Here is a 14,973-nt window from a genome sequence, read left to right as displayed (position 1 = left end):
ATTAAATTCAATTAATTAATGTATACTGTATTACTAGTTTCAGAAGTAGAGTTCAGTGATCATTAGTCTTAAATAATATCCATTGCTCATTACCTCATGTGCCCACATTAAGAAATGTCCATCACCCAGCATTCCCCCACCTTCTTCCCCTCCAGCAACCCTCAGTTTATTTCCTATGATTAAGAGTCTCATGGTTTGTCTCCCTTTCTGATTTCATCTTATTTTTATTTTTCTCTCCTTTTCCCTATGCTTCTCAGTTTTGTTTCTTAAATTCCACATATGAGTGAAATCACATATGATAATTGTCTTTCTCCAACTGGCTTATTTCTCTTAGCATAACACTCTCTAGTTTCATCCATGTCATTGCAAATAGCAAGATTTCATTTTTTTATGGCTGAATAGCATTCCATTGTATATGTATACCACACCTTCTTTATTCATTCATCTGTCATTGGACATCTGGGCTCTTTCCATTGACTATTGTGGATATTGCTGCTATAAACATTGTGGTGTAGGTGCCCCTCAGATCACTACATTTGTATCTTTGGGGTAAATATTTGGTAGTGCAAATACTGGGTCACAGGGTAGCTCTGTTTTCAACTTTTTGAGGAACCACCATACTGTTTTCCAGAGTAGCTGAATCAGCTTGCCTTCCCACCAACAGTGTAAGAGAGTTCCCCTTTTCCATATCTTTGCCAACATATGCTGTTTCCTGACTTGTTAGTTTTAGCCATTCTAGCCTGTGTGAGGTGGTATCTCATTGTGGTTTTGATTTGTATTTCCCTGATGCCAAGTGATGTTGAGCATTTTTTCATGTGTCTGTTAGCCCTTTGTATACCTTCTTTGGAGAAATGTCTGTTCAAGATTGTAATGATTCCTGATAGCATAATATCTTTTAAATAATTCTAAGACTAATTTAAGAAAAATTATTTATTAATGTTTACATCGAGGATAAGCCTTTTTTGAAATTATACAAGTTCATCATATTCTTTCATTCACCAGAACTTTTCTGCATACTTGCTAGATGCTAGACACTATGTTAGGTTAGGTTTTGAGACAGTGGTCACAGCACATTTCTAGCCATCAAGAACCTTACAGTTTAATTCTGTTTAGATATATATGCTGGGCCATTGAAGAAAAATGCTCCTCAGCATAGAAGAGTTCTCTTGCCTCTACTGACTCTGTTGCCTCTGCTTCTCACATTACTTAATTCCTTAAAGGTTGAAATTAGTATCCTATCCTGTGGTAGTTGGAGGAAAACTTAATGAAAGGCTTTTTGAAATATGTCCTAATAGCCATGGATCACCATGGAACAGTATTATAACATACTGTTCCAGATAAAGGAGACCTGATAGATGAAAAGATGATCTGTCAAATATATTTTTTGGTATATTTAAATCTTTGTATTTTTGATTGGTAAATCAATATATTGATATATAATTTACATGTAATAAATAGCAGCCGTGTTAAGTGCAGACTTCAAGGAATTTTGACAAAGTAACCACTTCCTTGTAACCACTACCCAAACATTAACTGATGAAAGAAACCTGGGCATTATTCTAATTTTTCCCTTCCTCACATCCAAATAAGTACTAGTTTCTTTACATGCTACCCCCTGAGTTCCATAGAACTTATCCCCTCCTCTTTACTCTCATGGCTTCTACCTTAGTTTTTGACATGTTAAATTCTTCTCCTTTTACCTCTACTTATTGCAGTCTCTAGTTTTTTGCTCTTAACTCATTTATTTCCTTTATACTTTCCATAATGTTACTAATTATTCTCATAACTACTAATTATTTTAATCCTATTAGGACCCCTCTCCCTTGCTTAAAATCCCTTGATGAATCTTCACAGTTCTCATTCTCAGTCACTAATTTCTGAGTAAGAGATTGTTTCCCAGCAACTGACTTGGTGACATTAACAGAATAGGAATACACATAGAGAAGCAGATTTGTGGATGGAAGATGACTTCTATGACTTAACAATGTAGGAGAAAGACAAATTTGTCTTGTGTTTCAGTTTTGAAATTATCAGAAACATTTTTATTTGATTTTAACTATGGAATCAACTGTGAGGAAAGAAGAATAGTATTTTAAAAGATCCTTTAAGCACCAGACATTTTTCTGAAATATTTTATGTTGATGGGGAAAAATAACTTTATTAATGCTATATGGGAAAAATTACAATTTTTTTTTTTAAGATTTTATTTTTTTATTCATGAGAGACACAGAGAGAGAGAGGCAGAGACACAGGCAGAGGGAGAAGCAGGCTCTATGCAGGGAGCCCGATGTGGGACTCCATCCCAGGTCTCCAGGATCACACCCTGGGCTGAAGGCAAGTGCTACACCGCTGAGCCATCCAGGCGTCCCAAAAAATTACAGTGTTTATTCAAGTTTATTTATGCTTGTAATGATTAAGTTAATGAACTCTCATTTTCACTTGTATATACTAGCCTTTTAAAAAAATGTCTTCCCATTTGATACTGTTCAAATGTCAGTACTACCAAAAGCCATATATAGATTCAGTGCATTCCCTATCAATATTCCAGTAGCATTTTTTACAGGAAAAACACTCCTAAAGTTTATTAGAATCATAGAAGACCCTGAAATAGTCAAAGAAATCTTGAGAAAGAATAACAAAACAGGAGACATCACATTTCCGGATTTCAAACTATAGTATAAAGTCATAGTCATTAAAACAGTATGTTACTGGAATAATAAATAGACAAATAGACCAATGAAATGAAATTAAGAGCTCAGAAATAAACCTAAGTATAACAGGTCAACTTATATTTGACAAGGGAGCCAGTACTACTCAATGGAGAAAAGACAACCTCTTTGATAAATGTTGCTGGGATAATTGGATTCCCACATGTAAAATAATGAACCTAGACTCTTACCTTACACCACTCACAAAAATTAACTCAAAATGGGTTAGCGACTTAAATGTAAGCCTAGATGGCTCAGTTGGTTAAGCATCTGACTCTTGATCTTAGCTCAAGTCTTAATCTCCGTGTTGTGAGTTTAAGCCCTACATTGGGCTCCATGCTGGGTGGGCCCAACAAATAAATGTAAGATCTAAAACCCTGGAACTCATAGAAGAATACATAGAAATAAAGCTCTGGACATGTGTCTTGGTAATGATTTTTTAAAAAATGACACATAAAGCACAAGCAACAAATAAAACAAATAGTACTGCATCAAACTAAAAAGCTCTGTACTGCAAAAGAAATCATCAACAAAGTGAAAAGACAGTGTATGCAATGCAGTGAGAAAAATTTTTGCAAACCATGTATCTGATAAGGTATTAATATCCCAAATACATAAAGAACTCATATAATTCAATAGCAAAAAACAAACAACCCAATTAAAAAATGGGCAAAGGACCTGAATAGACATTTCTTCAAAGAAGATACACACAAGGCCAACAGGTACATGAAAAGATGCTCAACATCACTAGTCATTAGGGAAATGCAAATTAAAACCATAATGAGTTATCATCTCATGCCTGTTAGAATGACTGTCATCAAAATGACAAGAAATAACAAGTGCTGTATGGATGTGGAAAAGGGGAACCCTGTGCACTGTTAGTGGGATTATAAATTCTATGACCACTATGGATAAACAGTATGGAGGATCTTCAGAAAATTAAAAACAGAGCTACAATATGATCCAGCAATTTCACTTCTTGGAATATACTCAAAGGAAATGAAAACTCTAACTTGAAAAGATATCTGTACCATCCTGTTCAGAGCAACATTATTACAATAACCAAGCCATGGAAATAAGTGTCCATTATGGATGAATGGACAAAGAAGTTATGTTATATACATGCATGAATATATACACAGGAATATTATTCAGCCATAAGAAGTAAGGAAATCCTACCATTTGTGACAACATGGATGCAGCCTGAGGCATTGTACAGTGAAATAAGTCGGAGAAAAATAGATATTTTATGATCTCACTTATATGTGGAATCTAAAAACAAAACCAAGCTCATAGAAAAAGAGATCAGACTTGTGGTTACCGGAGGTAGAAGATGAGGGGAGGGGGAATTGAAAGAAAGTTGTCAAAAAGTTCAAACTTCTAGTTATAAGATAAATGAGTACTGGGGCACCTGAGGGGCTAATTTCATTAAGCATCTGACTCTTCGTTCTGTTCAGGTCGTAATCTCATGGGTCATGGGACTGAGCTTGTTTCAGGCTCCATGCTTAGCACAAAGTCTGCTTGAAAATTCTCTCTCAGCTCTTCCTCTGATTCCCACATGCTCTCTGTCTTCCTCGCTCTAAAATACATAAATCTTTTTTTAAAAAGATAAATAGACATAAAGTACTATATGATGACCACAGTTAACACTGCTATGTGATATACAGGAAAGTTGTTAAGGAGGTAAATGCTATGGGGCACCTGGGAGCTCATTTGGTTAAACGTCTAACTCTTGATCTCAGCTCAGGTCTTGATCTCAGGGTTGTAAGTTCAAGCCCCACATAGGGCTCCATGCTAGATATGGGGCCTACTTAAAAAAAAGAAAAGAAAAGAAAAGAAAAGAAAAGAAAAGAAAAGAAAAGAAAAGAAAAGAAAAGAAAAAAGAAAGAAAGAAAAGAAAGAAAGAAAAGAAAGAAAGAAAGAAAGAAAAAGAAAGAAAGTGCTATGAGTTCTCATCACCAGGAGGAAATTTTTTTCTTCTCTCTTTCATTCTTTCTTTCTTTTGTATTGTATTTATATGAGAAAATAGATGTTAGCTGAGCCTCTTATGGTCATCATTTATATAACCATTCAGCTTCAGTAGGTTATGTGTATATATATATATATATAAAACAATTATGCTCTTTGCCTTAGATTTATATAATGATGTATGTCAATTATTTCTCAATAAAAGTGGGGGAAAATATCTTCCCATAATTATCTAATAAACATGTTTCAAAAACTATAATGAACTTATGAATTGTGAGATGGTTAAGATAATTTGTAAGGTAAAATAATTGATAGGAAAGGATCTTTTTACCTTGAATGGGAGGAAACAATGGAAGAAATATTTAAATATGACAGTAGAGAAATAATGAACTTTATTCTTGCTGTAGACCTTGCCTTGACCTTAATTGTCAATATATTATTTAGTTCCTATGCTATAAATATTCTATATCCTCTAGCTTTTCTTAACACAGGAAGAAGGGATATTCAGTATAGTACCTGAATAAAGGAAATACTTTTAGGTCTAAGTGTTTACATTAGTTATTTGAATAGTCATTGAATGAGAATGATTCTGATGTAAATGATTTTTACTAACCTACTTTGGGGTATATTTAGAAAAGTGAGTGTTCCCTTTAAAAATTGAAGGTCCAAAAAAAATTAAAAATAGAATGGCCTAAAAAAAGTAAAAATAAAACTAAAATTAGTTGAGCAATTCAACTTCTGGGTATTTATCCAAAGAAAATTAAAAAAAAAAACTTGAAAAGATATCTGCATATTCATAGCATCATTATTTACAGTAGCCACGCAATGGAATATTAGCCATAAAAAAAGAAGGAAATCTTGCTATTTGTAAGGACATGGATGGAGGTAGAAAAATAATGCTAAATAAAATAAGTCAGTCAGAGAAAGACAAATACCATATGATTTCACTTATATGTGGAATTTAAGAAACAAAACAAATGAGTAAAGGGAAAAAAGAGAGAGTCAAACCAAGAAATAGACTCTTAATTATAGAGAACAAACTGATGGTTTCTAGAAGGGAAGGAGAGCAGTTAATAGATGATGGGGATTAAGGAGAGAACTTGTCATGATGAGCACAAGGTGATGTATGGAAGTTTTAAATCACTATATGATACACCTGAAACTAATGCAACACTGTATATTAACTAGCTGGAATTAAAATAAAAACTTAACCACTCCACCAAGCTCTTAAAACTTAGGAAACGACTCAATTAAAAAATGAACATAAGCTAAAAATGCAAAGAAGGTATACAGATGGCAAATATACATATGAAAAAATGTTCAGCATCCTTTGATAGTAGGGAATTGCACATTAAAACAATGAGAGACCACTCTGTACCTATTGGAATGACTAATATAAAAAAAGGTGGCAAATACCAAATGCTTATTGAGACTGTGAAGCTGGTAGGAATGCAAGAGGTTAGTTACAGCCACTTTGGAAGACAGTTTGGCAAGTTTCTCACAAAGCTAAACATAGTCTTACTATATAATCTAGCAATTGCACTCTTCAGTATTTACCCAATTGAATTTGAAAACTTATATTCACCCAGAAACCTGCAGACAAATATTTATAGCAGCATTATTCATCATCACTAAAATCTGGAAATAACCAAGATGTCTTCAGTAGGTGAATGGATAAAGAAACTGAGGGACATCCAGACAATGGAATATCACTCAGTGATAAAAGAGAGCGTGTATGCTATGAAGACACAGAAAGACATGGAAGAACCTTAAATGCATATTTCTAAGTGTCAGAAGTCAGTGTGAAAAGGCTATATTCTGTATGATTCCAACTATATGGCATTCTGGAAAAGGCAAAAATATAAAGCCCACAAAAAGATGAGTGGTTGCCAGAGATTGAGGGAGAGAGGGGAGGGTTGAATAGAATTTCTTAGGGTCATGGAGCTCTTCTATATGATACTTATGCATTTGTCAAGACCCACAGAACTTTACTACACAGAGTGAACCTTAATGTATGCAAATTAAAAATATTTAGGAGTTTAGAGGATCCCAGGAAGGAATGAATATAGACTATGACAAGAGAAGCTAACTTTCAGTTGTATGAAACAACCCCCTGAAGGGGTTGGGGGAGGGGAGATACTGACCTAAGTAACTTTGAAACGAGTATGTAAGACTAAATGCTAAAGGAATTACACATGATGGTTGTATTTAATAAAGTTGTTTCCCATGGGGATTCAGGTTGAAAATTCTGATACCACTATGCATATATTCTGGAATTGAGTAATTCAGTAAATGGATGAGAGCTGATATGAGTCAGATTTCTCCTTGTTGGAGTAGGAATTTACAGATAAGCAAGGGAAAGAGACTAGAATGATCCTTTTGATAATAGATTAGATTTGGAGAACATCAAAAAAAAAGTTGGAGAACATCAGTGTAAACTCATGTTTAGCTTAATATAGACATAGATGGTTAAATGTTATAGGTAATATGTATACACACAGGTTAGTATACAAACATGCACATCCTTGTTCTATGAGTAGAGGACATAAAAAAAATAATGCCCCAGTGGCAAATAGTATGCCTAGCCACCAGATCTTTGGTTCCACTGCCATTCTCCAATAAAAGGAACCATGGCTCCTTGGAGGAAGTGGCTGATTCTAGGACTGGGGTAGGAAATATATGATATGAGTCTTGAGAATCTTAAAGTGCCAGCAAGTAAGGAATAAGTGAATTGTAAATAATTATATATTAATTGTAAAAAAAATGTACTCTACTACTACTAGATGTTTATAATAGGGGAAACTGGGTGCAGAGTATATGGGAACTCTATATTCTCAATTTTTCTGTAAATCTAAAACTATTCTAAAATAATAATGTATATTAAATAAATGAAAGTACTATTGGAAGGTCTCACAATAATCCAGTGGTTTCCGTCTCTCCTGCAGTTTTGAAAGTGTTTGCTGCCTTGCTGACTCTTCTTCTCTCTCAGACATCACTTTTGATGGCAATCCAATAGCTCAAGAGTCATGGTACAAACACACTATCCTTCAGAATATGATGCAGCTGCGCCAGCTAGATATGAAGAGAGTCACGGTGAGCGCTCTTATGAAGTACTTATTATATTGTCTTCCTTACTGTGGGTTAGGAGGTTGGGGTGCATATTCTTTGCATGAAATCCTTCTTAGTTTTAATAAACTGTGGCGTATCATTGCTATATAATTCATAATTATAATTACAGATTTTTTTTACCACCTGTGCCTCATTCCCAATGTTAGATAACAAAAAATTGAACTGAGTAAATTTAAGAGATCAAATTGGCTTTATTAATTCATAAATTGAGCAGCATCTCATCTAGCAAGTAGAGGGGACTTCCCAATGACTACAGAAAAGGAATGGTTTTTAAAGGTAGGGAGTGGAAAAAGGGAAATTATAAGCAAAGGATCCATTGTTTTAGGTAAGGTCATCCTTCTGAAGGGAAGAGAAGAGGTCTATCAGTAAATTTCCTAGTTCTGACCAGGAAAATCCCAGGTTGACTGGTTACAGATTACATTTCTGGGGAAGGGGGGGTTTCTAAACTACAGTTAGGTTAAGTAGTAAGTCTTGGTTTACTGGCTTGTGGCCTTAACATAAGTGATGCCATTTTGGGTCTGTGGTTTCCTTTTTAGCAGGTTTTAAAAGTAATAATTAAAAGTAATTAAGCATCATGATTATCTAAATTAATCATCATGATTATTTTTCATTCTGGCTTGATACCCAGCTAAAAATTTACTTTGGAATGGATGAGTAAGAATGTCATTCATAAGTTACATAACGTAATGTTTCAGAACATGGGTGCCAAAGCCAGAGTGCTTGCGTCTGAATCCTGGCTTGACCATTTTTTAGCAAAATGACCTTTGGCAATTTACTTGACCTTTCTATATCTCCTTTTTCTCAAAGTAAAATGGGAGGATCATGATGTCATAGGATTGTTGTCAAGATAAAATAAAGCACTGAATCTTAGAACAGTGTGGGGTTCAAAGTAAGCATCACATGGAACTGTTGTGCTTGCTGTTGATGCCATACCTTTCAAAATAGCTCTTTTTTATTCATTATATCTCCATGTTAGATATTTTCTATATTTCAATTTTTTTTAAGATTTTATTTAGGGGCACCTGGGTGACCTTAGTTGGTTAAGCATTTGCCTTTAGCTCAGGTCATGATCCCAGGGTGTTGGGATCGAGCCCTGTGTTGGGCTCCCTGCTGGGCTGGGAGCCTGCTTCTCCTTCTCCCTCTGCCTGCTGCACCTCCTGTTTGTGTGTGCTCTCTTTCTGTTGAATAAATAAAATCTCTAAAAAAATAAAGATTTAGTTTATTTATTTGAGAGAGAGCACAAACAAGGAGTTTCCTATATGTGTTTATTTCCTTTCCTTCTCTATTTCACACAGTGCCTGAGAATGTAGTAATGTTCAATGAAGTCTTGGTTGAGTGAAATTGATCTACTTTCATGCCAGAAATAAAGTAGAATGATGCTATATATAATCATTGTCTTCGTACATTCTATGAGTTGTGTTTGCCTGATGAGGAAATGAGAGAAAATCACCTGGCATGGGAGCAGGGCTAGCTTTTCTGCTAAACACAGAGCAGCAGTCCTTGTACATCTGCTCCTTTACTGTTTAATTTGAGAAATTTAAAAAAATGTCTTAGTAAAAGCTTTATTTGAGGTATAATGGGCATAAAATTAATTGTACATGTTAAGTGTACAGGTTGATAAATTTCGACATGTATATCACCTGTGAAACATCACCACAGTCAAGCTTATTAATAATTCCCTACCCAACAGATTTTCTTCATGCTCCTTTGTTACCCCTCCTTTCCACCTCTCCCCACCTAACCTCCATCCCCAGGCAACTACTGGAATACTTTTTGACATTATGGGTTAGTTTCCATTTTCCAAAATTAATGAAAACAATTTTAAAGTTACAGAAAAGTTGTAAATACAGTAGAAAAAACTTTTTTTTTCTTTTTCTTTTTTTTAAACTATTTGAGAGTAAGCTGCTGACTGGGTCACCCAGTAGTCCTGAACACTATAGTGTGTATTTTCTCAAAGCAAAGACATTTTTCCTACATAAATGCCACTACATTCTCCTACATAAATGGCACTACAACGAAATTAGGAGGTAAACACTTGAATAATTACAATGTCTAATTCTCTCACACTACTCTCAAATTTTACCAATTATGTCAATAATTTCTATATAGTGAAATGATCTAGTTTGGAATTATATATTACATATAGGTGCATTTGGTTGTCATGTCTCTCTCATTACTCTTTTTTAGGAGCAGTTTCTCAGTTTTTCCTTGACTTTCATGACTAACATTTATGAAGATTATAGGTCAGTTTGTAGAATGACCCTTAATTTAGGCTATTTAATTTTTTCTCACCATCGCTTTTTATAGATTTTTGCCTAAATAACACAGAAATGATTTTGATTTTTCTCATTGCATCCTATCAAGTGGTATATAATTTCTGTTTATCCATTTATTGATATTGGCCACTTTAATTAAGATGATGTCTGTCAGCCTTCTCTGATGAAGTTACTCTCTTTCCCTTTATAATTTTATTCCTCATAAGATCCCTCCTTATTTGTTTATTCATATCAGTATGGACTGAGTATTTAGTCTTACCTTTTGTTTATGACTTTTTAGTAACTTCAGTGTAGAAACTGCATACCTTTTTAAAGATTTTATTTATTTATTTATTTATTTATTTATTTATTTATTTATTTATTTATTTAATTTATTTATTTAATTTATTTATAGAGAGAAAGGGGGCAGCCCATGTGGCCCAGCAGTTTGGCACTGCCTTCTGCTCGGGGTGTGATCCGGGAGACCAGGGATCAAGTCCCACATCGGGCTCCCTGCATAGACTCTGCTTTTCCCTCTGCCTGTGTCTCTGTACCACCCCTCTCTGTGTCATGAAGAAATAAATAAAAGCTTTAAAAATTTTTTTGAAAAATGAAAGAGAGAAAGGTTGAGAGAGAGCATGTGCAAGCAGGAGGGAGAGAGACAAGCATACTCTGTGCTGAGCACAGAGCCCAACATGGGGCTTGATCCCAGGATCCTGAGATCATGACCTGAGCCAAAATCCAGAGTCAGATACTTAACTAACTGAGCCACCCAGGAGCCAGGAAAGAGTGTATCTTTTTTTTTTTTTTTTAAATTTTTATTTATGATAGTCACAGAGAGAGAGAGGGGCAGAGACATAGGCAGAGGGAGAAGCAGGCTCCATGCACCGGGAGCCTGATGTGGGATTCGATCCCGGGTCTCCAGGATCGCGCCCTGGGCCAAAGGCAGGCGCCAAACCGCTGCGCCACCCAGGGATCCCAAGAGTGTATCTTTTAAAAGACTTTCTGTTAACAGAGTTGGCAAACAATGGCACCTGTTTTTGTAAACAAAGTTGTATTGGAACACAGTTGTGTCCATGAATATATTATCTATATATGCTTTGATGCTACAATGACAGAATTCAGTAGTTGCTAAAGAAATTATATGGCCTGTAAGTCTAAAATATTTACCATCTGGCTAGAAAAGTTTGCTGACACCAGTTCTATACCATTTTTTTCTCTTTGAAAATGATATCTTCATTAACTTTTATGTAATTTACCATGTAAACATTCCAGCCCATGTGGATTATACAAATATTAAATGAACCTCTGTCCACTAGACCTGTGTGCTGAGGATGCAGTGAACTCGGGAACTCTAGAATATTTATAATTTTCAAGGGAAACACAGTGATTTTGAGATCTGTGAGACACTGAGAAGACTACTAGCTCAAGATCCTTTGCCATTTCAATATGAGATCACACTATATTTACCTCCATGGTATCATCTCTTTGTAAAGCTGAGCTTTCAGTGGTCGTTTTGATAAAACCACCATAATACCATGCCAAAATCAGTATGGAACAGAAAATGAGGTTCCCAGTGTCCAGTCTAAATACATTTGAGAAGTTGTGTAATGCCCTACAGATACACAGATTTCACTGGTAAGTAATTGTGGTTCTTTAAGAATGGTATATATTTTCTTTCAATTTACATGTATTATTATTTTTTCAAATGGCTACTAAGTTGCTAGAACATGAATACTTGATAAGTTGTTTACTAACTACTTAGTAAACAGAGCTATTAACACATTTCTTTTGACTTAGAGGCACCATGAAAAAATTCTTGAGCATTCTTAGGTGCATTGAACTGAAAAGTTCCTGGACTAGGATCTGTATTAGACACTAGAGATGACAAGATCAGAATCATAATCCATGCCCTCAAGTTACTCACTGTCTAGTGTAGACAGATTATAATTCAAAATGCCAAGCTAGAAAAGATAGCTCGATAATGTATTTATGTATGTACACACACTCACACCCACATGCGCCTGCAAACACACACAGCATGGTAACACTGAAGGGTAAAGCACCCCTACATCTACCAGAGAAATAGGAAAAGTTCCAAAGGAGAAAATACTTGACTTGGGCTTGAAGAGTGGTTAAAAAGGAGGAGGATATATCTGTGGAGAGTGTCCCAGGGAGAATGGAGGCATGCAAAATGCAGAGAGATGTGAGAGAATATAGCAAATGGATAGCAAATGTACTCAGTGTACACAGAGGACAGGAGTGGGAGCAGGAGGTGTCTGACAGTCAGGCCTAGGCCATGAAGGGCATTTTGTGTCCTAATGAAGAGTTGAGCTTTTCGTCTAAGACTTAATAGAAAACCCTTGGAGAGTTGAAGGCAGTTAAATTACATTTGCCTGTTAAAAATTTGTCTTTCTGGGCAGCCCGGGTGGCTCAGCAGTTTAGCGCCAGCTTCAACCCAGGGCGTGATCCAGAGGACCCAGGATCGAGTCCGACATCGGGCTCCCTGCATGGAGCCTGCTTCTCCCTCTGCCTGTGTGTCTCTGCATCTCTCTTCCTGTGTCTCCATGAATAAATAAATAAAATCTTTTAAAAATATTTGTCTTTCTGGATAGCAGCCCAGGGGATGGATTGGGGAGGATAGGATGGATGAGATGAGAAGCAGGAAGATTAGTTAGGGTGAGAGCTTCTGGGTGGTGGTGGTGGGGAATCTGATCCAGAGGAATGGCAAAAGGTAATATGAGGCCAAAAGAGAATATAAATTGATGGCCTCAGTTCTGATTTTGCTTTTGTTATCTCTGTTAAGAAGAATGACTTTTAGTCAGTAAAGAGTAGAAATAAATATTACTAAGAAGAAAATGAAGCCTACGCTAGGTGAATAGATAAGTGTGATCTAGAGCAGGGGCTGGCAAACCCTATCTATAAAGGGTCTGATAGTAAATATTTTAGGCTTTGACAACTATATAGTCTGTTAAAAACTACTGAACTCATTATAGTCTGAAAGGAGGCATAGACAGTACATAAATGAATGAGCATGCCTCTGTGCCAATAAACCTTTACAAAAACAGGTGACAGACTGTATTTGGCCTGCGGGCTGGAGTTTGCTCTGCTTGATCTAGAGCACTGAATAAATGTAGCAAATAAATTGCTAGACCTTTGAAAGTTATATCGGAGAAACAGTGTAGAACAGTAGAGTAGCTGCAGCTGCAAGGTAAGATGAACTAATTGGTCTTTTTATCATAGAAGGAAAGAATATAAATTTCATAAATTATGATAGTAAACTTAATGTTTAGTAGGAAAGAAATATAAATTGGATTATTAGAGTTGTGAGTACTAAGGGAATTGGTCACTAGGAGGCAGCAGTAATTCACTAACAACAATTCATGCCAGACAAGAAAATTAATTTTCTAGTTTGGACATTGTAAATAGGCCCTCTCAAGAGTAGCGTTGGAGATAGTTTAGTGTTTTGGTGTTTAAACAAAGCTTTTGACAAAGTCTTTTGTGATACTGCTTTGAGTAAGTTGTATGACAACATAGTTAAGTGAATTTGTGATTCTAATGTTTCACGGCACAGGAAGCAATGAATTAATGCCAGCCTGTAGAAAATTCTCTACTGGCACGCCTTGAGGCTTTTTCCTTGGGCCCCTTTGATTAAGCATTTTTGTTAATGACTAAATGAGAATATTTCTGTTATTCTGATATAGGATGTGATTGACAGAAACTGGAGAACTTGGAGATCCTGATATACTGGTTAATCAAAACAGAATACCAAAGTAGCTCAATGATCTCAGAACAAGGTTTGGCAAACTGTAGCCTGGGGGCCAGATCCATTCTGCATACTGGTTTTGAGCAGCTCTCAAGAGAAGAATGGTTTATATATTTTGAAAGCATCGTATTAAAAAAGAAAAGAAAAACAACATGTGATAGAGATCTTTGTGGGTCACAAAGCCTAAAATATTTACTATCTGGACCTTTACAGAAAAATATTGCTGACCTCTAGTGTAGAAAAACAAGCAGAATTTAGCAAGATAAAAATAGATATATTGAAAATCCCGGACTTTACTCCCTGACAGCAAACAGTTCTCAGCAGAAACACAGATTTATGTGAGATGAGACTTAGCAAATTAAGTTCAAGTTGAGTTAATTGTGAGATGTGATCATTAGAGGTTATAGAAATAGAGAATTCAGAAAAATAGAGAGAGTAGCCCCCATTTTTCTCTTCGATGCTCAGATTACACCTGAACTATTAGTTTTAGAGGGGTGACAATAAACTAGAGTGTTTCCAGAAAACCCGGCACAAATTGGAGAAGACATAAGGAAGATACTATAGTGGTCTTCAAATATATTCACAACTGTTGGTAAAAAAAATAGAATAGACACATTTTGGGGGCTAGAACAAGGACAACTATATAGACAATTCTAGGACATGCAGAATTCTCTCCTTTTTAATTTCTAAGGCAGTACTTTGCCAACATAGGCACTATTCTCAGAATTCTGAAAAAGACACAATTTCACAATTTCCAAAGTTTTCACTTCAGATGCACATTTAGTTGGCTTAATATGGCCTTGTTACAGTTTGCCCTCCAAAAATTGGAACAGCCTGAGACACGAGTTTGTTGTGGCAGCGTTACTAACGCTCACTGACATGTTCTGATTTTCCTCCTCTCTTTGGCAGGTGGGAGGATTATATTTCCCTTCCTCCTTGAACTTAAGTGTAGTTGTGCAGTTTGCTTTGGCCAATGAAATGTGAGCAGAAGTGATATATGTAACTTTCAGACAGAAACGCTTTAAAGCCATTGTGTGATTTTCACTTTTCTCCTGTGCGGTGGCTGTCATGGGAGCATATGTGGAGTTGAAGATGCCGTCGAATCACGGCACTCTGGAATACTTAGGCACTACAAAGAGGACAGTTC

The 14,973-nt window shown here is 35.8% G+C and overlaps 1 protein-coding gene across 4 annotated transcripts in view; it reads left to right on the top strand.

Annotated features, from left to right (window-relative positions):
• LRRC49 (leucine rich repeat containing 49) overlaps nt 1-14,973 on the top strand; it is a 150,523-nt gene that overhangs the window by 85,842 nt on the left and 49,708 nt on the right. For all 4 annotated transcript variants that reach the window (XM_041736103.1, XM_041736112.1, XM_041736130.1 and 1 more), the window contains one exon: nt 7,622-7,769. In XM_041736103.1, coding sequence (XP_041592037.1) covers nt 7,622-7,769 — 148 coding nt within the window. The remainder of the gene's footprint in view (nt 1-7,621; nt 7,770-14,973) is intronic.

This window comes from Vulpes lagopus, chromosome 2, assembly GCF_018345385.1.
Source record: "Vulpes lagopus strain Blue_001 chromosome 2, ASM1834538v1, whole genome shotgun sequence".
NCBI classification, from domain to species: Eukaryota; Metazoa; Chordata; class Mammalia; order Carnivora; family Canidae; genus Vulpes; species Vulpes lagopus.
The sequence above is the reverse complement of the archived record's forward strand: the minus strand, read 5'-3'. Positions and strand labels throughout refer to the sequence as shown.